This window comes from Pangasianodon hypophthalmus, chromosome 6 (assembly GCF_027358585.1).
Source record: "Pangasianodon hypophthalmus isolate fPanHyp1 chromosome 6, fPanHyp1.pri, whole genome shotgun sequence".
NCBI lineage: Eukaryota > Metazoa > Chordata > Actinopteri > Siluriformes > Pangasiidae > Pangasianodon > Pangasianodon hypophthalmus.
In genome coordinates this window covers 10,971,432-10,996,445 of record NC_069715.1, presented here as the reverse complement: position 1 = coordinate 10,996,445, position 25,014 = coordinate 10,971,432, and the positions used below count along the sequence as shown (strand labels likewise).

At 38.6% G+C, this 25,014-nt stretch overlaps 1 protein-coding gene across 1 annotated transcript in view; it reads left to right on the top strand.

Moving 5' to 3' along the window:
- Positions 1–25,014, top strand: part of cdh13 (cadherin 13, H-cadherin (heart)) — a 338,039-nt gene that overhangs the window by 125,038 nt on the left and 187,987 nt on the right. Inside the window, exons 3-4 of the mRNA XM_034305493.2 lie at positions 1,624–1,835; positions 13,997–14,110. Of these exons, the coding sequence (XP_034161384.1) occupies positions 1,624–1,835; positions 13,997–14,110 (326 nt within the window). The remainder of the gene's footprint in view (positions 1–1,623; positions 1,836–13,996; positions 14,111–25,014) is intronic.

The following is a 25,014-nucleotide window of genomic DNA, read 5'->3' as shown; positions in this document are numbered from 1 at the left end:
TCTCTCTCCCTTTTTCCATCATACAAGAACTTTAGTCTGAGTTATAATTTATTTACTCTGCATGTCTCACTGGTAATTATAGAAAGACTGTAACCTTTGTACAGGCATTTATGCAAAGACGGCATATGGAAATTAAAGGGATAGTGCAGCATTTTTCAAGCTAATCTGTATCATATGTGCTGTAATTGGACAATAATTCTGACTTTACTGAGGAAAAAAACAGAAAACCCATTTACTGAAAACTCACTTTTAATATGGGCAGTTGAAAGCCTAAGGGCAGATATCGAATTCCATCAATTAAATTTAAAATATGCGATTAAATAATATACATTTCGAAACTGACATGATTGCAATAAAGGTCTTAGTATGAGACAGACATGAGAGAAAGTTTTAACAAACTGTGCTTGTGGATTTTTCTTCAACACTGGAGCAAAAATATCTTAGCAAGTGAAAACATATTGAATATGGGCAAATTTGTCTAATATTTCCTATTATGAGATTATTATAAATCAAATGTAAGATTATTCAGTCTGTTTTTACAGATTTCAAGCTTTACATTGTTTTGTTTTTTGGCATATATAAATGCATAAAAGTTTAAAAATTATCTGACAAGAACAAGAAGATTTAACATTTGAAATGAGTAAAAATGTCTAGAAACAAGTTAATAATCATATATTTGGTTTATTCTAGTCTCATAATATTTGCAATAATTATTTGCAGTAATAATCCTGCTACTGTCTGTTATTTATTTATTTATTGATTTATTTAAATACACAGACGTATACTTCTGTGATAACCTTAAGCTATATTGACTACATTGGCAACACATAATCACAATTTCTCTCTCTGAAAACGTACTCTGATCTCTGAAAAGACATCTTATACAGATTTAGAATTTAAATTCCAAATAGCTTTGACTAAAAAATTCATCAAAGTCTTACATTCTAGAAATGTACGTGATCTACATAAATGTTTATTGACGCCAACTGCCCTTTAGAGTAGTTTTCTGGGTTTTTTTCTCAGTGTAGGGAAATGTTACAGCTCTTGTCTATGGTAATCACCCATATGCTCCAGATACAGTGAATATAGATTAGACTGAAAATTGCTGGAGTACAAAGACTGCAGTTTTTCTGTAATCACCAACAAATTGTGCCGAGTACATTGACTATAAATCAGACTAAAGTCCTGGAGCAATAGATAAAGGAGGAGGGAGAGAGAGAGAGAATGAGCGAGAGGATATTTGGAAGGTTAAGGTGTCTCACTTTAATGCCTCTTGATGAATGAGTCATATTTTACATTTTCTACTTTGCTTTAAACTCACGGCTGAATGAGCACAGAACGAACTTACAGGTACAGTCACATTTTCCAGGGACATGCCACTTTATTTCTTAGACAGCAAGTCTTTCTTTCTTCAACGGTACATAAATTACCCAAGAAAAGGACCTACTGTGCCAAATTTACGCTAAAAGTGATGTTGAACACGTAGCATACTGCCCGCTCTGCAATGTCATTCACGCGTCTCCAAGTTATTCAGGAGCTTGGAGCTTTGGTAGTTAATATATGCATCACTGTACGTTTCTTGCTGTATTGCTAATGAATGTGTTTGTGTGTATGTGTTTGCAGTGGTGTTTGATGACTGTGAGGGGAATAAGGATGTGGAGTTTGAAGTGTCTCACCCCGACTTCCTGATAGATGAGGACCTGAATCTGGTCCCAAGACGAGATGTAGCTGACAGTGGGACGGTCATATTCATTCACTGGCTCAGTGACCACGCTGATAACACAGCGCAGGTGGACATAATTGGAGCGCCATCCCAATCTACCCATACACTCAGGGTAAGTGTGTGTGTCAGTCTGTCTTTTGTGTGACTTTATGTTGATGGTGGCAGGAAATCAGTGCTAAAGCATGTGAGGTTAGTGTTCACATATGCCATGTGAAATGGTATTTCCTTATTTATTATACTCTAACTTTTTATTCTCTGAGTTTTTAGTCTATTTTGTTTAATAGAAGTTTTTATTTAATGTCTGCCATACAACTGTCATACCCTGTTCAGTAATATTTTACTTCGCAGGACTGCATGACACCGATAAAAGCCCTTTGTGATAAGTGACATAAACTCAGTTCAATTCAATTTCATTTGCACTTTTATAGCAGCTTTATAGAAATCTGGACGTATATTTAGATGCCTAATGAGAAAGCCAGAGTGTGACATTGGCATGAGATGACATGAGAAAAAAACCACGAGAGGAACAAGACTCAAAAGGGAGCCGATCCTCTTGTGGGTGACAGCGGATAGTTGGATTATAAATCATTACAGTGTACAAGTGTAGACGAGTGTAAGTGCGTTGAAGGTGTGTGCATATTGTGAATAAGTGTCCTGGGATGAACACAGGACAGTCTATATGATTACAGCAGCTGTTTAAATCTATAGTATTCAGGTGAGATTATCCACTGAAGCAAGGTTGAGTATTGGGTATATGCTTTTTTTAGGAAGTCTTTAAGGTGTCCACGAGGGACCATCCACAGCAGCAGAAAGTGACTCGCAATTGCAGAAATCTCTAAGCAGAAGTAGAGCATCAGCATGAATCAGGCAGGACCGGAGGGTGAGATGAGCCACAACAGTAGTTGTGTTTCAGGATAAGGCATCACATCAGGAAGCAAGAGTACATGTATTGCTCGACAGAGACAGAGAACAGATTATTAGGTGTGCTCTTATTCTGCAGTGGTTTAAAAGGGTGTACACTGTAAGATAGTACACTGTGACTCCAGCAGGTCTAACTAGGACAGCATAACAAAAAGGGAGCTAGTAGGTAGCACGAACATCCATAAAGCTTTATAAATACTTATTCCAACAGGCATCAGCTCATAAATAACCACTTTTGTGAATTTTGATGTCAAGCTGACATAATAGATACATCAAGTGACATAGATTTGGGTTGACATGAGGTTGTGCTATGATACCTTTCTTATTTTTGCTTATAAGGTTTGCATAAATACCAGTGTGAATATCAGAATTGTGTATATTATTTCTGACGATAATTAGAATTTGGTTTTAATGTCTATCATCACCAACATGTGCCTCTGATACAGTTACAAAGTCATTTTCACGATGTTTTAATTTCTATCAGCTCAGAAAAGCTGAAATAACACAACTTTATGTCAACAAAAATCTGCCATTTGTTGCATTAATCGCCTAATCAAATTATTTTTCCCCAATTTGGTCACTGGCCAATTCTGACCCACTAGCCATCTTTTCCCTATCGCACAACAGAAGGTGAAGGCATAAATGTGCTTCTTTTAGGACATGTGAAGCCATCCATTAGTGCTCATGTGGCATCACAGGTATGGCATTATTGGGAATGGAAGATCTCCTGATGAGAGAGCAAACATGTTAATAATTTGAGTTATTAGATCATTGAAATCATTAGAATACACAACAATATATTTTCACATCAGCATATGTAGTCAGTAAACATGATGTTCATTCTCATGTTCATTGTCTGCAGCTTTATATTATAATCATTAGCTCTAGGGTCCTGGGTTTGCACTTTCTGTGTGAGGTTTGCAGGTTCTCGCTGTGTTCGTGTGGGTTTCCTCGTGAACCACTTTCATGCTATAAGTCTCCCGTTCTAACACATCCCAAAGGTGTTCTATTGGATTCAGATCTGGTGACTGGGAAAGGCACTGAAGAACATTTAACTCATTGTCATGTTCATGAAACCAGTTTGAGATGACTTTTACTTTGTGACATGGTGCATTATCATGCTGGACGTAGCCATTAGAAGATGGGGAAATTGTGGCCATAAAGGGATGAACATGATCAGGAACAATACTTAAATAGGCTGTGGAATTCAAGCGATGATTGATTGGAATTACCGGCCCAGAGTGTGCCAAGAAAACCTTCCCCACACCATTACACCACCTCCACCAGCCTGGACTGTTGACACAAGGCAGGTTGGGTCCATGGATTTATGATGTTGACGCCAAATTCTGACCCTACCATCTGTGTGCCTCAGCAGAAATCGAGATTCATCAGACCAGGCTACGTTTTTTCCAGTCTTCAACTGTCCAGCTTTGGTGAGCCTATGCCTGCTTCAGCCTCAGCTTTCTGTTCTGGGCTGACAGAAGTGGAACCCAACATGGTCTTCTGCTGTTGTAGCCCATCCGTCTCAAGGTTTGATGTGTTGTGCATTCTGAGATGCTTTTCTGTTCAGCACAGTTGTACAGAGTGGTTATCTGAGTTACTGTAGCCTTTCTGTCAGCTTGAACCAGTCTGGCTATTCTCCATTGACCTCTCTTATCAACAAGGCGTTTCTGTCCACGGAAGTGCCGCTCACTGGATGTTTTCTCTTTATTGCACCATTCTGAGTAAACTCTACAGACTGTTATGTATGAAAATCCCAGGAGATCAGCAGATAGAGAAATACTCAAATCAGCCCGTCTGGCACCAACAATCATGCCACAGTCAAAATAACTGAGATCACATTTTTTCTCCATTCTGATGGTTGATGTGAATATTATCTGAAGCTGCTGGGCCATATCTGCATGATTTTAAGCATTGCACTGCTGCCACATGATTGGCTGATTAGATAATTACATGAATGAGTAGGTGTACAGGTGTTCCTAATAGTGTTCTGTGAGTGTATAATCATCCAAAATTTCATAATTTTCATAGGCATAATGACAGCTGTTGACTATTTGAACATGACCTTTATAAATATTTATGTAGTTTTATGTTATCATGAATGGCTGGTGTCATGTAGCTCTATAAACACTACCCTTCCATAAAGTGTTACTACTCATTTATTTACATTTCTATGCAGTCTTGTTCTTTCTGGCTAGTCACCCATACTGATGAAGCATTACAGGCATTGGGCTAAGCCTTTCCCAGTTTTGTGCCCTCTCAGTGCTCTTGTCTGCCATGATGAAAAGATTTCCCAGGCCTGTCATTCCCTGACTCATGCCAACTATCACCGGTGTCTTTCTGGTGCTGTTTCTATAACTCCAGGTATAATAAGAGGGTGCTGGAGCTCCTGGTGTGTCACCACTCCTGCTGTTGTTTACTCTATTCTCAGCCTATCATTCTCCTGTTCTCCAGTGGTGCTCTGCGCTGGAGAAAAGAAATAAATTAAACCCCCTTCATTATAACAGTATAATGTTAAAGCTGATTTGGAAAGACACTAGAGCTAGTGCAATCTAACTCTCACATTTGAAAGGATTGCTATCTTGCTCATCCCACTCTGAATTGCTCTTACAGGGAGCTCCGGGCAGCTTTAGCATATTGAAGTTTGCACACAATGGCACAATTCAGAATGGTGCAGTGAAGAGCGAGCAGCTTGGAGCATGGGGCTTTTCGCACCTTGCCGCGATTTTCATGTATCCACTTGTGGCGACAATAGCATTGGCTGAGGGATTGGCAGAAGCGAGGAGAGCTGTATTAGAATAGTCATGCGTGAAGAGGCAGAATTAAGGTGTGGAAAAAAAAAAGCCTCATTATGGATCATTTGGCCTGTAATCTCCATCAGGCTCAGTGGAAGGAAAATAAATAAACACAGAACAGCACTGAGCCTAAAGCCACTAGCCTGCACTCAGCTGTAGACCTTATAGTTGTTTCGGTGAGAGAATAAATGCAGCATTTGCTTTATTTGTCAGTTTTATTGCATGTTGATTATTGATAAGTGTGAGAGGAAATGGAAAAAATGTTTTTATTGGCCCCAGAGGCCAGCATGGTCATGGGAGCTGCTGAAGAGGCAGAGCTCTGATAAATGGAGGCTATTATGTGAAGTCTTATATTTCACAGCATAATTCACAGTCTTGTGCACAGGATCGATATACGAATTAATGAAATAGCAGATTTCAATAGGAAATGCATGCAGGGGATATGGCTCACTGTTGCTTTTCATTTTCCTCTGTTTTTTTTTTTGCCTTGCCTTTCGAGGTGTATAAATAGAAAGCAGTAAGCAACTGTGTCACAAAACTTGAATCTGGGAACGAAATACTAGTAATGTCTGTGGATTTATAGACTTTTGATTGTTCTGAGAGCTTATAAAACACTGTATTTCCTCTTTTGCTTTTGTTTCGTGTTAGTTTTTGGAGCAGTGGTAACTTATTAGGTGGTTCTAGGAAAGAGATTATAATGATTAGTGGTGCAGATTTGACTTAAAATCTCTCATTCTGTGGCAATTTCTTTACTTTAAGGTTTGCAGATTATTTTGCCTGGTTGCCATGTTTAGTATTTTGTAGACATATAGTATTGTGTGCAGCCCTGATCTTTAATTAATGATTGTGGTATGAGGATTGAGTGTGGAAATGTCGGAGCGTAGAAATACAGAGAGTGCAGGAGTGATGGAGAAGTGCTGGTTTGTTAAAAATCTAAATTATACAGGAAGGACATAGAAAGAAGGGGACATATAGCACAAACTCAGTGAAGGGGAAAGAAGTTCAGTCATGGTCTTTCTCCAGAACTTCAATTATTGCATAATTCTATTTTACGACAGAGAGCTGGTCTAAAAGCAATCTGTATCTCATTTGTGTTCTGTATGTCTGTCAGTACTCCTACTTACTGCGAGTGCTGAATACTAGCGCTTCCTGGATCTCAAACCTGGAAATGAAAAATTCAGCATCTCTGCTGTCCTCCCTTCATTAGCACTGTACACTGTTATTATGTCAGTGTCTGTCACTGTGTCCTTAAACTAGCACCGCTGTCACTCCTTATGTCATTGAGGTGCTATATGGCAGCTGTTATAAAAAGCTCAAATGTTCTTTTAGTCTCTCTCTGTCTCTCTCTCTCGCTCTGCCTAAGTGTATAAGTATATTGGAGGAATGCTGCATTCAGGTGTTGGTTGCTATGCTCATAATCTGCAATGCAAATCCATGCCTCAGTTTGATGTTCTAGTGCCACTCGCTCTGCAGAGAAATGACATGTCAGAAATAACTAATGACATATCTCAATATAGGACCAAGCAGTGGAGTGGCAGAATCGACAAGGACAGGACACTCGCTTGCAATGTATCTGGAATTGTGATGACTACGGAAAACCGAGAGAGTGTCCTGTTCTCAGCAGCTCATCTTATGAGTGACAGGATGTGGTGGACTTTTTTTTTGCATCCTGTGATCATATCTGAGCAACATTTAATACCTCCTTTTTATGCTTGAGCTATTTTTAATATGACATTTCCTCTATAGAGGGAAAATAAGGATCTCATTTCATTCCTGTCATTCTCATCAGATTATTTGCTGTTAATGTCTTAAAATGGATTATTGTGGATTTTTGTGGAGCCTAACACCAATGGCCATAAAAAAAATTCACAGAATGAGGAAAAAGTGAGGCTGGGGCTGATTTCTTTCTAGCACAGACTATAAATTCATGCATATAAATGTAAATTCATATCAGTGACAGTCATGTCAGATGATTACACAGAGTAACACTCTTCAAAGATTTGATCTTAATTAGGGCTGATATTTTTCAGCCCGTGCCACTGACACATCTGTAACACATCATCAGCAGTGATTGAGAAGGCGCATGTGAAATACAGTCACGGGTGTAATGAACGTGAACAAGGCGGATTATTTAGTCTATCATCCTTTTTCTCCAAAATGCCTTTGGAGAAGAAATGAAAAGTGGATAGACTAAGCACACATTGTATAATGAATATACAAAACACAAACGGAGAGATGACAGAACTGTAAATTTAGGGCTTTGTATTTTTTTGAATAAAAGGATTGAAATATTGTTTACCATGTTTAGTATTCAGAGGAAACACAGCATGAATCCAGCAGGGTGTTACGGACTTTAAGCACTTGAAAAATCACTAATGCAGCAGCCTATCTGTCTTTAAGTGTATTATATTTTGCCCCATTCTTATTATGCCATCAGTGAGAACTCATGATAAAATGATATAACTTTCATTGTCAAGCTATTGATTGATATTAGATATTAGCCTTCCCATCTAATATCACAGCCAGCTGTCACAGAGTGGGAGGAGATAAAGCCTGTGACCTACAAGCTCCTATTTGCAACAAGACAAGTAGCACACACACACACACACACACACTCTTTTAAAAAGAATAAGGCTGGTTTTTCTAAAGAAAAAAAAAGAATCACAACTCACGTGAGCATACTGTTAAGCAGTTTTTAAGGTTAAGCGCTAGTTTTATAACTTGTAGGTCCCTACAGTAGAAGATGAATGTGACCTTTACGTACTGCAGCCACGTATCAGGAAGAAACACGCTTACATACATTTTGTTCATGTGGGAGTTAACCACAAATATATTACTTTTTTTTTATAAATAAAAGGCAGCCATTTGTGGCAGCATGAGAAGAATAAAGTGGTGTGCAGTGCGGCCAGAGACACACTGCTAATCTCCACACTTCCTCAGTATCAGTTATTAATGAGACCTCTGAGTCTCTCCAAGAGCAGCGAAGAGCTGAAGTCCAACTGATCGTGCCACTGTAATTTATGAACAGGAAGCATTAAAGATTCATGACTATCTTTTCTCTGGGATGTCAGCTAGTGTCAGGAGGCACTATACATCAGCTGGAGAAGGAGGGCATAGCATAGCGGAAATGAATGTCTGAAGCTTGTAGTCCTGAGACGGGAGCCGGAGCGCATGCCGATCTGTCCTTGAAGATGTGGGAGGGGAGGAGATGTGAAAGGGTTCATTACTCAGTAACTCTGGTGAGGTTGTCCATGCCTCCAATAGAGAAAGAGAGAGAGAGAGAGAGAGAGAGAGAGAGAGAGGGAGAGAGATGCATTTCAAAGTTCCATTGCTCTTGCTTTTGCAGTTGCTTTCTTCTCTAACAGAAATGTTTCATCTCCACTATAGTAGACATCACTCTCTTCCTTGCACCTTTTATCCAGCTGATGAAAATAACATAAACTCCCATTATGGGGAGAGATATTGCTTAATTTTCCAAGGACGCAAGGATGGAATAGCAGCCAAGGTGAATTGCATTCCAGGATTGATGCTGTGCCATTCGAGCATGTCGTTTAGCCCAGGCCAACTAAGGGACACAGAATGCCTTTCAGCCAATCACAGAACATTACTTGGCTATGATTAAGTGTTTGATTTGTATAGATGTAATAACCAAGTCGAGTAAAACAAGGAAGGAGCCATTCTGCAATGCACCAGTCAACAGCCCCCAGGGCTTTTTATGTGACATTTGAAATGTACACACTACTCTCGAGGGTAGGCCATTAGGAGGGCAGGGGCTAGTTTGTTCTGGCCGGATGCATTGTGTCTTGTTTCCGTGTCGTTTTAGGCACTGGACCTGCCCTCTGTGCCTCCTCTGCTGAGCAGCACTGGGGTGACAACGTGTTGGGGTGACAGCATGGGGCACTGTAAACAAATCGCTTCACTTCTCCCTCTCCTCCAGCTCTACTCTCTCTGTCATCCTGACAGCCGCTGGGCTCTGGCAGCCTGGCACACTGCTGCAGCCAGGCACAGTCTCACAACAAGGACAAAAGCCACCCAGCTACCAATGCAAATGAAAGCTCAGCTCCAGAGATGCTGTTGTTTTCCCTCTCCGCTCTCAAATAATGTTTTTTTTTTTTTCAGTGACAATAAATGGGCTGTCATAGTTTTTCTTTTTTTTTTTTGCCTCCTCAGCATGGATGTCGGGTCTGCTTCTTTCGTGAGCAGCAGGGGTATGAGTACGCAAAAGCGAGAGAGAGACACTGAAAGAGCAGAACCCCAAAGCCAGAAGATATTTATAAAGATCTGCTCTTTTTTGGCAGGGAAGATGAAACAATAAAACAAAACAGAAATGAACAGTAAAGCCCGGGATAGTTTTTCCTGACATGCTACTTTAGTCTCACACGCTGTTTGTACCAGCAAATTACTGTTTGTTCCAGCAACTTACTCAACTGAATTTCTATCCTGTTTTCTCCTGACTGCACCCTGACACTTCTCTGCTGTTTGGTATAATAAGTGCCAGTGCATGCTGGGAGCTGCGTGAGGTTTGTTCTGACTTGCTACATAAAAGTGAGCTTGGGAAACACCTGCCAAAAACAGATGTGCCTGCATGAATAGACACAATTATCAGGGATATCATTACTTTGATTTTTGGATATTTGTATGCTTAGTGATATCATGTACTCTGCTTATGCTTTATGGTTTCCGTTGCTTGTTCTGTAATTAATAACAGTACTGTGATACTTTGGGCTCTGACATCAAAACTAATTATTCTCTCAGATAAAAGCTTTGTAGATTGTGATTTGACTATGGTGGAGACTATATTTCACAGAATTAACAGAAACTCAGAAGGTTAAATGACCCACTGGCCAGCTCTCCCCTATCACACGACAGCTACCAACCAGGGAGGGTGAATGCTAACACGTGCTTCCTCTGAGAAACGTGTAGCCAGCCAACTGCATCTTTTCAAACTGCTCCATCACACAGCAGTCTCATGTGTCTGTGCACAGAATGCGATTTATCAAGTTCTTCTTGTGCGTATATTTAACCATGACCACACATGAGCAGAAACTTCTGGAAGTAGAAAATTGTGATTGCAGATAATCTTATTATGAGGAGCTCCAATCCCACTTATTTTCAGTCATGTCAGCATAATTGACTGAATAATTGCTGACTTCGATACTCACACTCAGGTTCAGACAGATGAACTGTAAATTAAAATAATATAAAAAGCACACCTAAACATTGACTGGAATGACACCTTGCTTGAAGATTAGGCACACACAGTTTTGCACAGAGAAAGTGTTTCTAAGGACTGCAGGAGCATCTTTGCTGAGAGCGACGAGTGGCTCATCAATCGATTTCATTTTGTGCAATGCAATTGAAGTTGATCTCTGCCAGCAACTTGCCCCACTATTGGAGAGACCAATAGCATCCCTGTGCACACTTACGTCCTTTCTACTCTAGGGTTTTTAGCCATGGGTACATTTCAATGAGAAACTGGAGACAGGTCTGGCATTTCCCAACAAACCATGAGCCAAATTATTACACATGTCCTCCATGTATTGGTATCACTTTTCAAATAAAACAGCCAAATAGACAATAATGAGGGATTTTCACGCCATCAGAGGTTTTCCAAATATAATTAGGGCATAATCGAGTACACACATAGCCATCAAATCACCATTTTCAAAGGAGGTTTTTCACCATATATTGCATCTTGATTTGGAGCGTTTCTGGATGTAAATGAGTGTGGCCATGCATTAGCAGAGCAATTTAGAATGTGTAGGATTTATCAACATCCATTGCATACAGCTGAGTATATGTGATAAATGGCAATTTATAGTGTGTACTGGCACTTCTTACACACAGAGTTAGAAATGGTTTTACAAACATTTTGATAAATGAGACCCCTAAATCCTAGAGGAAAGTCAAAGCTTGCTGAATTGACAGGCACCCAATTTATTAGTCCTCTATATACACTCTAATTATTCACTTAAATCATTAACCACCTGTCAGGTATCTGTCATTAACCAAGCTATCAATTAATTCTAATATATACACAGATGGGTGAGGAATTAAAGGAGAAACCGGTGGCTTCGTTATGCTGTGGCATTTTGCTGGCATGTCCACTTGTCCCCTCAGAGGGAACAGTCACTGTAAATCAATACAAAGTTATTCTGACTGATCATCTTCATCTTATGATGAAACATTTCTATTCTGTTGGGAGTGGTCTCTTCCAGGATGACTCCGCCCCATCCACAGGGCGTCCAGGGACTCACTGCATGGTTTAATGATGAAAATGATGTAAATCACATGTTATGGCTATGACAGTTACTAGAGCTCAACCCAGTTGAGCACCTTTAGAAGATTTTTAGACAGAACTTTCTATCACCTTCATCAAAACACCAAAAAATGGTGTCCAATTCCAGAGTAGAACTGATGCCAGGGCACGCAAAGTTGTTCTGGAGGCTTGTGGTGGCCCAACATCTTACTAAGACAATTTATGATGGTTTTTCTTTTAATGTATGACCAACTCTGTGTTTAGTACAGTAGTATGTCATTTGGCATGAGAGATTTTATACACACGTGTCAGACAACACAGTGAAGGCCATCATAAAAAAAAAAAAAAGAAAACAGTCTAGAGAAGATTCTTTTGGAAGAATGGAGTACTCTGCCCCTATGCCAAGGTACATTTCCTCATCTACAGAGTTTTTTATGGGAACAAACCCTTACCCAGAAATCTCCAAACCTAGAAAAAATAGGGGGGAAAAAAGTGAAAAAAAAAAAAAATTATTAAATTGCTAACCTAACCTTTATATCTGTGTAAACTCGATTCATCAGACTTTGTTAAATGTTGGCTGTTACTCTACTGATGAGAGCTCATTCAGATATCTAGACTATCAAGATGCCAGTGTGATCCATCCATTCCCTAAATGCATTGTCCCATCGGGAAATGCTTAGAAGAAAATAGGTTCAGCAGAAACGAAGGGCAAACACACACTTACATAAGTGATAATGATTTTTGCTAATATGTTGTCACTTCACTCTCAAATCTTTTCTCATCACCAGGGAGCAATCAGGATTTCCTTTTTTCTCTTAATGAAACTGGTGCATTTCTGTATGCACTCATAGAAGGGTGCAGTGTGTTTCTGGGCTTTTGGTAGGATACATCATTGGTTTGCCTCCATTTTTGTGTTCGTATACAAGCTATTTCTTTCTCTCTGATCTGAAAACATCACTCATGCATCACTGTTGGTCTTTTTTTCTGCTGTAGGATGTTGGCAGTTATTATATGGGCATATGTTTGAGTGACTGAGCTGCCTGGGGCAGAACAAACTCACATGGGTCACTGCCTCTGTGATAATGCATTCAGTTTCAGCGTGGCATTGATGGCGTGAGTGACAAATATAATTTGCACTGATGCCCTGAAGGATTCTAATTGCATGAAATGACAAAGACACAGGAAACGAGAGACTCAAGCAGGGTGAGGAAGAGAGGACAGCTTCAAGCTGCTGACAGGAGAGAAGCTGATTACCTGAGTTATTGAATTTAGATGCAAATAAATGACATTAGGCATGTACAGTTGTGCATTCCTACAAATATGCACACCCACACACACTCGGTACTGTATTCCCTGTATACGAGGCAGCTTCCATTCACTGTTCTAAGCAAGGCCTTTTTATATAGTTCTTGGTTTTGTGCTCTGAAATAGAGCATTCCACCAAGAGGATATGAAATGAGCTCTGTGACATTTGAACTATTAGCATATTAGAGCACAGAGGCCTCTTCAGACATCAGTGGTCTTCCTCTTCACCCACAGTTCCCCATTGTTCACCAGATTTTGCTCTCTTTTCTCCTTTATTTGCCGGTCCGTTCCATAGTTTTCCGCTTGGTGTGCTGGGAAAGCTTAAACAAACGCTCAGTCCATTAGGAAGCCGACAAAACAATGGACCATCGCAGCACATCATTAGCTTTGTTTGAGTTTCTGTGAATGGAAGACACCTTTTAATTACACGTCCACTCAAACCATGTGCGACTGGTGAAGTAGGCGGACTTGCTTTAATGACCACTTTTAATGACCCAGATGAGCTCATTGATCGGAAAATAAATAAATAAATTAAATAAGCGCTACTCTGCACACTGTTCTGTGACAGCTACAGCAGATTCCTGATTGTTATAATGGGTTTCTTTAAAAAAAAAAAGGAAAGGATATACAGTGGCTAATTAAATGGCCTTAGTGTAAAGCAGATTTTAAAAGGATGAATAGGGAGAGTGTTCTTAATGTCTAAACGGTTCATAGATCTCCAGTAGATACTGCACTCCTCCAGTCTCTATCGGTTTAGTTAGTTTGTGTGAGGGTGTGCATTTTTCCTTGTGCATGTAGGGTTAACATTTACGCTGCAAATTATCAGCATGTATTGTATATTCATTAATGCTGTTTTAATTGAAGTGGAAATTATATAAATGTCTAGTAGACACAAAGAAACAAAGGAAATATTGCAATCTTAAGCTTTAAAGCGATATAAGGAGTTTCATATGAAAGCAGATTAACGTTCTTTTTCTTTGTTTTGCTGCACAGGAGATTCTGGGTGTTGGAAAGATGACGCCATACAGGTCGAAGAGATCCCTGCTGGTGCCGCCCATGTTTGTGCCTGAGAACCAGCGTGCACCGTTTCCCAGGTCCATCGGAAAGGTGAGACCGTGAACACACACCTACAGCAGTCCTGAGTACTGTACTCTGTATTATGCTACTATCTACAGTGTAAATTGGAATTTTGTGAAACAGATAAAACAATTGTAAAATAATTTATACAACAGCACTGTTGAATTCTCAAATCTGATTGGTCAGAAGTTTTTTACATTACATTTTCTATAGGATCAGCTCTAACAGTATTGCTGGCTATGATGATAGGCTTACATTAATTTGCTGAAAAAAGACAAAACATCCTACTTAACAATGAAAAATGTTGAAACATTGATATGGTGAAGTTTTCTGTAAGAAGAAGGTTTGTTTATGGAAGGAGTCTCCAGTGTCAGTGCTTACAGTCAGTGCTTTGTGCCATGGGAAGCATTCTACAACATTAAATCTAACTATAAACCTTTAAAACGAATGTTTTGTTCATTAAATTGTAGGTAATTTGCTGTGGTATAAGTGGAATAAAACATTCAAGAACATGCAGTTGTAGGAACATGAGCAATTTGGGGTGGTAAACATAACTCTATAATAATGTCAGGCCACATTACACCACCCCGTCATGGATTAGTTTCCTGAAAAAAAAGCACATCCTGTCGTGTTTTATTCCTTACTTACTGAATCAAACATTTAAAAGACTACCCAAGATATCATGAATCATTTGAAATGTCATGTATTTATTGCAACATTTGTTATGTACAGATCTTTCCTGTCCTGGTCTATCATATGCTTTAATATGGTCTTTAAATGTTTTCTAATGTGCCTGAAAATAATAGGAGTTTAACAGTAGAGGAGGCAGCTCAAATGACACTCAGATATATCCGCAGTGATTCTCATAAAACCAGAGGGTACTGATGTACTCTGGTCACCTCTGAAGAAAAAAAAAGAGGAAGAAGTAGGTCTCATTTGATTCCCATTGAGTATTTCTCCAATTTTGCAGCTGCCCTTGTTGCCCATTGTCATAGCTTTTGGGAAGAAAGAGGGGAGAAAGAAACGAGAACCAATCTGAAAGCTTCAGAATGAATGTTTCTCGCAGGAACACCATCTAAAAACGGGGCTGTGCTTCACCTCATTTTTTGCTTTAGACATTCCGCTGCAGGTCTTTAGTCATTAATGAGACCATTTCTAGAAATGATCAGCTGTCGTCATTAGCTCCCTCACAGGTTTTCTGGGTCCAGGGTGGGGAATGACCTGTTTTTCATACTGATATGATGGAGTCCAAAAGTCTGAGACCACATTAAAAATCTAAGATTTAGTTTTTTCATTTAAAAATTGAAAATAAACAGACAGTTTTAGAATTTTGAAATATTTAAAAGACAGAAAGTAAATGTTCAAGATCTTGAAAATTTAATATTCAAGATTCTGTACTATTTCTAGGTACCAAATTTGTGATACAAATTTGGATTTTCCTTGTGCCCTATGCCAGCATTGAAGCATGTATTCAGACACTCCGATGGATTTGATCTAAAATGGATCATGAGGTTTTGCACAAATTTGTAACAAAGTTGTTGTCAGTAATATAATTTGTAATGAAAAGAATGCAAAGTAGAAGCATTTTCACTAGTGCTCTCAGACTTTCAGACCCCACTCTATGTCTGTGTCTCTACATACTGTACATGTTTGTGTGTGTAATGAAGAAGCGGTGTGTGTGTGTGTGTGTGTGCGCGTGTGTGTGCACTCGCTGTGTGAAAAGATTCTTGCACTCATGTGTTGCCTTTGAGTCCAAAAGGATAAGAAAGAGAAAAAAGCAATAAAAAGCATACATATGATAATGGTACACTGAAGAGAAAAGGTTCTGTGGTCTTTCTGCCAGATTTTGTGTGTGTATGTGCCCTCGGGTGTTGTGAGCCTCTTTTGAGGGTACATAGAGAGTGCACTTGGAGTGTACTCAATAAGGCTTTCTCTGTAGCAGCCTACTATAATAGCATTAGAGAGAAGCTTGCATAAGATTGGGCCTAACCATTACACAATGCCTGATGGTCCCGTAAAAATGTAATAATATAATATAATAATATATTAATAATATAGAAGAAAGCATCCTTTTTTGTTTAGTGTATAGGGGTGTGTGTGTGTGTGTGTGTGTGTGTGTACTAGTGCTCTAGGCAAAGTAGACAACCTCACAGCTCTTCCCTTTGTAAAGCGTGCTATCTGCCTGTCAGATGAGAAAGGGTCGAAGGTGCTGTTTTTTTTTCACTTTTGAAGTAATTTTCCAGACAGTGCTTATGGCAGGGACAAGACCTGCCGTGTGCTGTCTTACACCAGCATTAGACCTCCAACCAACCTTTCTTAAAAACAACTTCTTCCAGTGCATGGTGCCATCAAAAGATAAAAGAAGATAGCAAAAATAAATAAAACAAATAAAAGTAAATCAAGCACAGTGGATATAAAAAGTCTACACACTCCTGTTAAAATGGCAAGTTTTTATGATGAAAAAAATGAAACCAAGATAAATCATGTCAGAACTTTTCCCACCCTCAGTGTGAAATTACGTCTGAAAATTAAGTGAAAAACAATCAGAAACTTTTTAGGGAAAAATATCAAAAATAAAAAAGTTACAATAATCTTGTTGCGTAAGTGTGCACACCCTTTTATAATTGGGGATGTGGCTGTGTTCAGAATGAACCAATCACATTCAATCTCATGTTCAAAAGTAATTATCATACAGCTGTCATCAATGAAATTATTCTGATTAACCCCAAACAAAAACTTACCACGGAGGCTGCCAAGAGACCAAAGGGCAACAAGAGCTGCAGGAATATCTGACAAGTACTAATTACTCTCTGCATTTGACAATAATCTCTCATTCTTCACATGTCCGGGCTGTGGGGTAGGGTGGATAGACAGACGCCCTTTCTCCCAAAAAAAAAATCATCTAAGCCCAACTAAACCATTTGGCAAAATGTGTTATGGTCTGATGAGACCAACTCCAAAAGGTATAATAATTCCATCATTCCAAAAGGTATGTTTAGCGCAGAAAAGCACAACAAAAGAACACCATACCCACGGTGAAGCATCGTGGTCTTCAGCCAGAACCATGGAGTTTTAGTGCAAAACATTCAGGTGTCTGCTAGTAAGCTAAAGATGAAAAGGAATTTCACCTTTCAGCACAGCAATGACCCATAGCATACATCCAAGTCAACAAAGGAATGGCTTAACCAAAAGAAGATCAATGTTTTTGAATGACCTAGCCAGAGCCTAGACCTGGAATCCAATCGAAAATCTGTGGGGTGACCTGAAGCGGGCTGTGCACAGGAGATGCCCTCATAATTTTACAGATCTAGAATTTTTTTGCAAGAAAGAGTGGGAAAATATTGCCAAGACAAGATGTGCCACGCTGAGAGACTCTTACCCAAAAAAGGCTGAGTGGCGTAATAAAATCAAAAGGTGCCTCAGCAAAGTATTAGTTTATGGGTGTGCATACTTATGCAACCAGGTTATGGTAATTTTTTCCCCTATAAAAGTTTCTGATTGTTTTTTTTACTTTATTTGTATACTTTGAAACATTAAACACATTGCACATTAAAGGTGAGAAAAGATCTGACATGATTTATCTTAGTGTCATTCTTTTACTTCACAAAAACCTGCCATTTTAACAGGGGTGTGTAGACTTTTTATATCCATCGTATTCTCTTGTAGCAAACAAGCAAATCACAACACTCACAGCTATATAATTAGATATGAAGCTACTTTTGTATCTAACGTAGCTATTCAGCCCGATCCTGAAGGAATTCTCATGAATCCTGTTCACTTTCACAGCAGATCTAAAATTCACACCCACATTTATTTGTGCTTGTACCAACCCACTATATTTTCTATATGAATTTAGTTGGTACTGTTTCCCAAAATACAGACAAATTAGTGATTGAAACCACAACAACTATAACCAGGATGATTGAATGCAGCAAATACATGGCACAGCACCGTGCACATATTGAATATGCTCTCATGTTAATGAATGTGGCCTTTTTTAGCCATTTCTTGGCCATTTCTAGCAGTATGTTATTATATATAATATACCACCCAGCACTAGCTGTTCGTAAAGACCTCTGCATGGCATTTCTGGTAATAAATGAGTTTAAATCATCTCTAACTACCTGTTTAAAAAAAAAAAGAAAAAAAAAGTAACCTCTTCTGGTCCTTTAGGTCCTGAGTAAGAGATGCTCAACACACTTGTGATAGAACTGACCCTCTTTAACCCTCTTTAACCTTCAACTTTCTATTACTCTCTCAGGTGTCTCTTTCTGTTTGTCTCTCTTACTCTGTCTTTTCCTCCCTCACCTGATCTCTTCTTAGTGACCCTGCATCAGGAAGCAGGCTAATGTGGGGTATTTTATCTGACCCTGCAGCTATGCGCTAGAGATGAGAAAAAAATGGATTTTCTGCTCGAATAAAACTCGCTTGCTTGTGCGCTCTGATCATCACAAGGCACCTTTTCAAGTTTAATGATTCCTGCTTTTGTCTCATTGATGAGGAACAGCAGAGGAAATGTTACATCTAAAAATAATCGACAGCAATGAATCTGCTGGGTTCCTCTGCTGTAGGAAGTATATGTTTCATTTATTTCACACTTACCTCCCCAGTCTGGGGAAGAGCTCTTTTACTTTTCAGTAGATTTGTCTTTCCTACAGTCTGGTTATGTGTGAGGATGCTAGGAAAAACCTTTCACATCTTCACGTTTTGACATTTTCTACATTATATCATTTTAAAAACTACAAGTTTCCCTGAATTGTTTCCCTGAAATGTTTCTTCTTTGCAGCTATCTCAATCACAAGTTCTAGCATTGTAATCTCTGGCTGTTTGAAAGTGAAAGGGAGAAAATTACATTTAAAGATTTCATTCCAGTTCCACTAAAAGATGCCCCATCTACCTCTGCAATTATAACCTCATCTACTAATGGAAAAACAACAATAATGCCAAATGTTAAAGAATTATAAGCAGAGATGGCACCAATCTAATAACCAATATCAGCATCAGGCCCATACCAGAAAAAAAAACATGGTGCATTATGGAGAAATCATATCAGATATTGAATCATGTATCAAATGGCAAAAATGGATTTGGAAAAGAAATTTGTTTTTGGAACTGGAAATGTTCTTTTGTTAGGAATGATTTTATTATATTTATACATTATACTTTATTATATTTACAGTGTAATTGATTTTTGTATGAAAGCATTTAACTGTGAAATGCTTTAGTTAAAAGAAAAAAAATTTCTTTTAATGCTTAATAGCTTGTAGAGAAAACAATATCAGATGGCATCGATATCGGCTGATATTTCGTCAGGTATGCAGGCGAGGATGCAAGTGCAGGTTCACAGCTTGGTATTAATCCAGGCAATCAAAAGAAGAATGAGATTCAAGGTCAGGGTCAAGATGCAGGCAAAGGTCAGGCGATCAACAAACAACATAAACAAGACTAGGCAAGAGAAAGTTAAACCAGAAACCACGTCAAAAACCCAGAATAGCAATAAACAATCAAAGGCTTGGTAATGACTGGTGAAAAACAACACAGAACGTATACTCCGCAATAGTGTGTGTGAACTGTGAGTGCTTATATACTGTGAACGTGGATGTGGTGGTTATAGAGTCCAGGTGTGTGCAGTCAGTAGTCGAGTGACTGTGAACGTGAGAGTGTTTGTGATGGCAGTGCGTTGTAGTCCTTGGCGGCCATGTTTGTAGACCGCGCTGTATTCTGGGAGTTCCACCATATCCATGACATAATTAAGGTTTCATTATTGGTATTGGTATCAGAAAAGAAAGTGGTACTCTAGTTATAAGTTTACAATGGGAAATGAGTCATCACTTTGATTATCAACTTCATCCACGTCAGTCTCTGTCTCATCACTTGAGGTTAAAGTCACTTGTAGCATTCGACAAACCAGAGCCTCATTTTAAAGCTTTGTCTGCTGTCGTCTCTACAAGTGTATAAGGGCTCTTCTCTGTTTTGATGATGATGTTGTGACGGCGCAGGAGCGTCGCAGACATATTGACAGCCATATCTGATTTCAAGCTTAAGTGATTCTGTTTTGCTACACCGTGTAACTATCCAAAAACCTGATCACATTTTGTATTTGTGAAACTGACTCCTTACACAACATGATTGCTGCAGGCAGACAGCCAAGGCAAGCTTAGAAAATAAATACAAAACTTTTCCACATCATTTTGGTAAAATATATTTATGTGTTCTTAAAGTAGAGATGTCAAAGTATATTATTGGTATGAAAACCTTTTTTTATTTTTATCTTTTTTTTTGGCTGTTTTCCAAAATTCACATATCACATCACAGCAGTGTTTTTTGAGAACATTCTGAAATAAACTTCAAAAGCCTATATAAAGTTCAATTTTCCATATCCGGGGTTCTTAGCTTTTTGGCAGCTGTCCATCAAATAAAGTTGAGGGATAGTAAACAGAAAGAAGTAACAGGTGAACGCAACCCTTTCATTTGTTACTACTAACCAATTGCTGTGCAATTAGGCAGCACATTTGAAGGTTCATTCATTCATAAATTCATTTTTAGTATGAATAAACGTTTTATCCTAATCAGGGTTGTGGTGGATCCGGAGCCTATCCCGGGAATACAGCCTAGGTGGGATGCCGGTCCATAGCAAAGCCCCTTGCACACACCAGGGGCAGTTTAGTATAGGCTGTCTACTTGCTAGCATGTTTTTGGGAGATGGGAGGAAACTGGAGAACCTGGGAGATCATGCAAAAGTTGACATGGACAGTAACCTGAGCTCAGGATCGAACCCTGGAGCTGTTAATGTCCAATGCACCACCATGGTGCCCATTTTCTATTTCAGAGACTTTTCTGAGCTTGTTTAGTCATTTAAGCCTCATCTTTCCACCTCTTTCACTTTTCTCTATCTTGCCCTTACACTCCTTACTTTACGCATTGTTCATGAACTTCCAGCTCCTTACCATTCCTTACACCACTCTTTATTCCCCTTCCCCTTTACCACACACACGAAACTGTTTGCTCATCTACAGACCACGTCTGTGCCTGGTGTGTAAAGCAGTAAATCTCTCTGTGTGTCTCTGCCTCAGGCCTCACTAAATGATTGTGTTAATTATGCTCAAACAGACACAAAGGCAGCCCTTCATACCTCTCTGTTCTTCGATGCCTTGATCTCGACTGTTCTCCCGAGGATGAGACATGAGGTATGGGGCAAATCGAGTTATTGCAGAATTTTCCATGGTGAAGCTCCCCAATGGATCACGCTAATGTGAAATTCATGCTGATAAGAAGAGCTGTAAGGAGGGAAAAAAGCAATAAAGGGCAGATTTGCCATGATTTCATGCTTGCCATTATATGACTCTTTGGAATTAGAAGAGATTTAACATGGGGCCATGCTCATGTGTCACGATGCACTTTTGCAAATGGAGTGGCTATTCACCTCCTGAGGTTCCTCATTGCTGTCCTGTAGTGCAGCCTGTCTCTCTGATCTTGTGGTTAATTATAGAAGTCACTCTTGCAGTTGATTTTTTTTTTCTGCCTCGCTCTGCAATGCTCTCAGCAGAGATATTTAATATTTTATTTTTTCTGATACACATTTACATAAGGTGACCTGGAGAAGATTTTCTTAGTGTGACCACCCTTTCCACTCTGCTATAAGTCCATAATGCAAGTATATTCCAACTATCAGTGCTCATTTTTGTCAAAAAAAAAAGGTTTTTTGAAGTGTTACTCTTTACCATTCTCTGCAATCAGGGTCAGAATATGAATCATTTCAGTTTCCTCTCAACATCTTAAACTGATTTCCAAATTGCTTAACCAATCAGCTGGACTAATTCCCCAATTGTTCTAAACTACTGAAGAGTTGATGAGGGTGTGTGTGTGTGTGTGTCTGTGTGTGTCAGTGTCATCAGCACAGTGGAATACAAGGCCAGTGCTCTTTTCCCTCTGCTGTCCTAATAACCATACACCATCTGTGGATAATCAGAATCAACCAGCCTTTACTGTTGATTGCCATTAGACTTCCAGCTTTGACCTCCTCCTGACAAATATGTGGGGCACAGCTGTGTGTGTGTGTGTGTGTGTGTGTGTGTGTGTGTGTGTGTGTGTGTGTGTGAAAGAGAGAGAGAGAGTCTGCACTTAAGGAAATAGTAAAATACTTGTAGTGAAATACTGTCAGTTACTGAATCAATAGTGAGACAGTTTGAAATCTCTTTTCACAGTTTATCTGAGATGTGTTTATCCTGCGCAAGTAGTAAAATACAACCTCTTAATTAACACACATTAGGGGACATTCCAGCCAAAACATGTTTATTTTTTATTCTATTCTGGATTCTTCTCAGATTTGCAAACTGATATACAGAAAAATAAAAGCAGGCTGGTCCAGTGACTTTGTTAGCTGTTCTTCTGACTTTAGAACATTTTCATAATTATTCTTTTGCCATGAATAGAATTTTTTTTTTTTCTTCAAAATCAGCTTGGACCAATACGTCTGTTTGCTGTTACTCTGATATTATAACATTTTTCAAAAAAATGCTATAATGTAAAATGATCATTCTTTTATCATAACTAGGACACCCTTTTTTGATAGATCATTATGGTATGTATACTGGGAAACTACTGACGGTACATCTTGGGTGCCGTATACAGTACTGTGTAAATTATTTTTTTTTCATACATATTTTGTTATTCTATGACTTCTGCATTATTGAGTCAGCCCAAAAACATTCCCAAACATTACTTTTCCAACAAAAATAAAATATTACAGAAAATGTTTGTATGTCAGTAATGAAAGTAACATATTACATAATAGACCACTTTCCAGACAAAAAAAAAAAAAAAAGAAGGCTGTCAGGGATTACCTGCAAAAACAGAAGCAGGTGTGACAGTCAGAGTCTCCAGAAAAACTGTGGCAGATTCTCCAGGATGCTTAGAAAAACCTACAGCTAATTTCCTTATAAAACTGCACAAATTGTACCTGAGACTATTGAAGCATTTTTAAAAATCAAACAGTTGTCACACTCAATACTGACCTTTTTTTTCATTTATTACTGTTGACTCCTCTTTATATATATATATATATATATATATATATATATATATATATATATATATATATGCAGAAATGTTTAATTTCCTTATTTTTGAAGGCATTTTGCTTCAGCATTTCTTTGCATGTGCCTAAGACTTTTACACAGTACTGTACACCTTCTACTTCTGGAGTAATCAGATCACAAGTGGCCAGTGCTAAGTACAAGAGGTCTCAGAGACGTACTGCGAGCCCTACACTCAAATCACATTGAGAGATGGCCAGGGACACATATGGGCCCATTGCATGTGTAATGTAAATGCTAATGCAGCTCGATGAAACCATGCACTACTATGAAACCATGCACTACTGGCCACTCCAGGTCTTTTCTGTGCATTAATGAAATTGTCAGTGAAATGGTTTTCTCATGATTAACAAGATGAATGGTGAAATATTTGGTGAAAAAACGTTTTACGTGTAATAAAGTTTTTAATGTTGCTTCATATAAAGATAAAGTTACTTTTGAATATGAATTTTGGACTTTTAAATAGTGTGTATTTTTATATGAAGTAATGTTGTCCCATTTGGAAGTATTTTTACAGATTTGATACGGAGTACACCTGCTTAAGACTTGATATTTGTTATTACTATGTTTGCACCAGTTTTAAAAAGGGCTATAGCTACAGCCTACATGTTTTTTTTTTCATCCACTTTGCTTTCTTTTCGTTAAAAGCACCTTTCAGTTCATGTGATTGATGAATAAAGTGTTTAGGTGAGCTAAAGCTGCACAAAATGCCACGCAGACTGCCACAGACGAATTATTGACAAATCCAGGGTCCAGTGGTTTCATTAGAAAATGTCATCTGACAACTAAATATACACTTTGTGTGAGTTTTGATATTAAACGAGTAGCTTTGAGGCTGGTTTTGAAGACATCATGTTGCTTTTGGCACAGTTGGCATCCGATTGTAGTGACAAGGGGTCAGTAAAGAGGCATTTAAGACATGTCAGCTGACCACATATTACTGACCACAATTACCTAAAACACATGTAAATACCAGATGTGAATGGAGTATTAAAGATGCAAATAAATTTTAAAAAGAAACTACTTTGGGCCAGATATCTGTGGGAGGACAGATGCAAAAGGAAACAAAGATTAATGGTACAGATGGCAGCTGCTACAGAGCCAAATATCTTATTGAAAAAATAGACTATAATTTTGCTAGCTTTCTTCAGTACAGCATTACAACAGAGAGCATGAATTACTCAAGCAATCTAATGAATAATAAGAGTGTTTTTGATTTATTATTGCACGGCAATATCCAGGCGTACATCGTTCAAGCCAGAGTGCACAGAAGGACTACAGCATAAATAAGAGCAAAAGGAGACAAATTGAGCTCAAACAAATGCCTCATTAAGCATAAAAACATAATAAACATATAATAATTAGCAAGCCTGCTCAAATTATCTGAGCCCCTGTTATAGCAGGATACATTTATAAAATGATAAAATTACACACATAGACTAAGCAACATGGCAAGCAAGCAAGGAGCTAATAGCAAGCTAGCCAGATATAGTAACATTAGCTAGCGACCTTTACCTCAGTTTGACTCTCACTCTTGGGGCTAAGAGAGCAAGGAACTTCTCTCATACATTTATAAAATGATAAAATTACACATATAGACCAAGCAACATAGCAAGCAAGCAAGGAGCTAAAGGCAAGCTAGCTAGATATAGTAACATTAGCTAGCGACCTTTACCTCAGTTTGACTCTCAATCTTGAAGCTAAGAGAGCAAGGAACTTCTCTCAAAAGGTTTTGTTTAGAATATAGAATTGTATTTTTTTCTCAAAAACCTCTTTTGCTAACTTCCACTGTTATTTTGTTTCTTCAGTGTGTTAGCATCTTTTCCAGTAGCCACAATT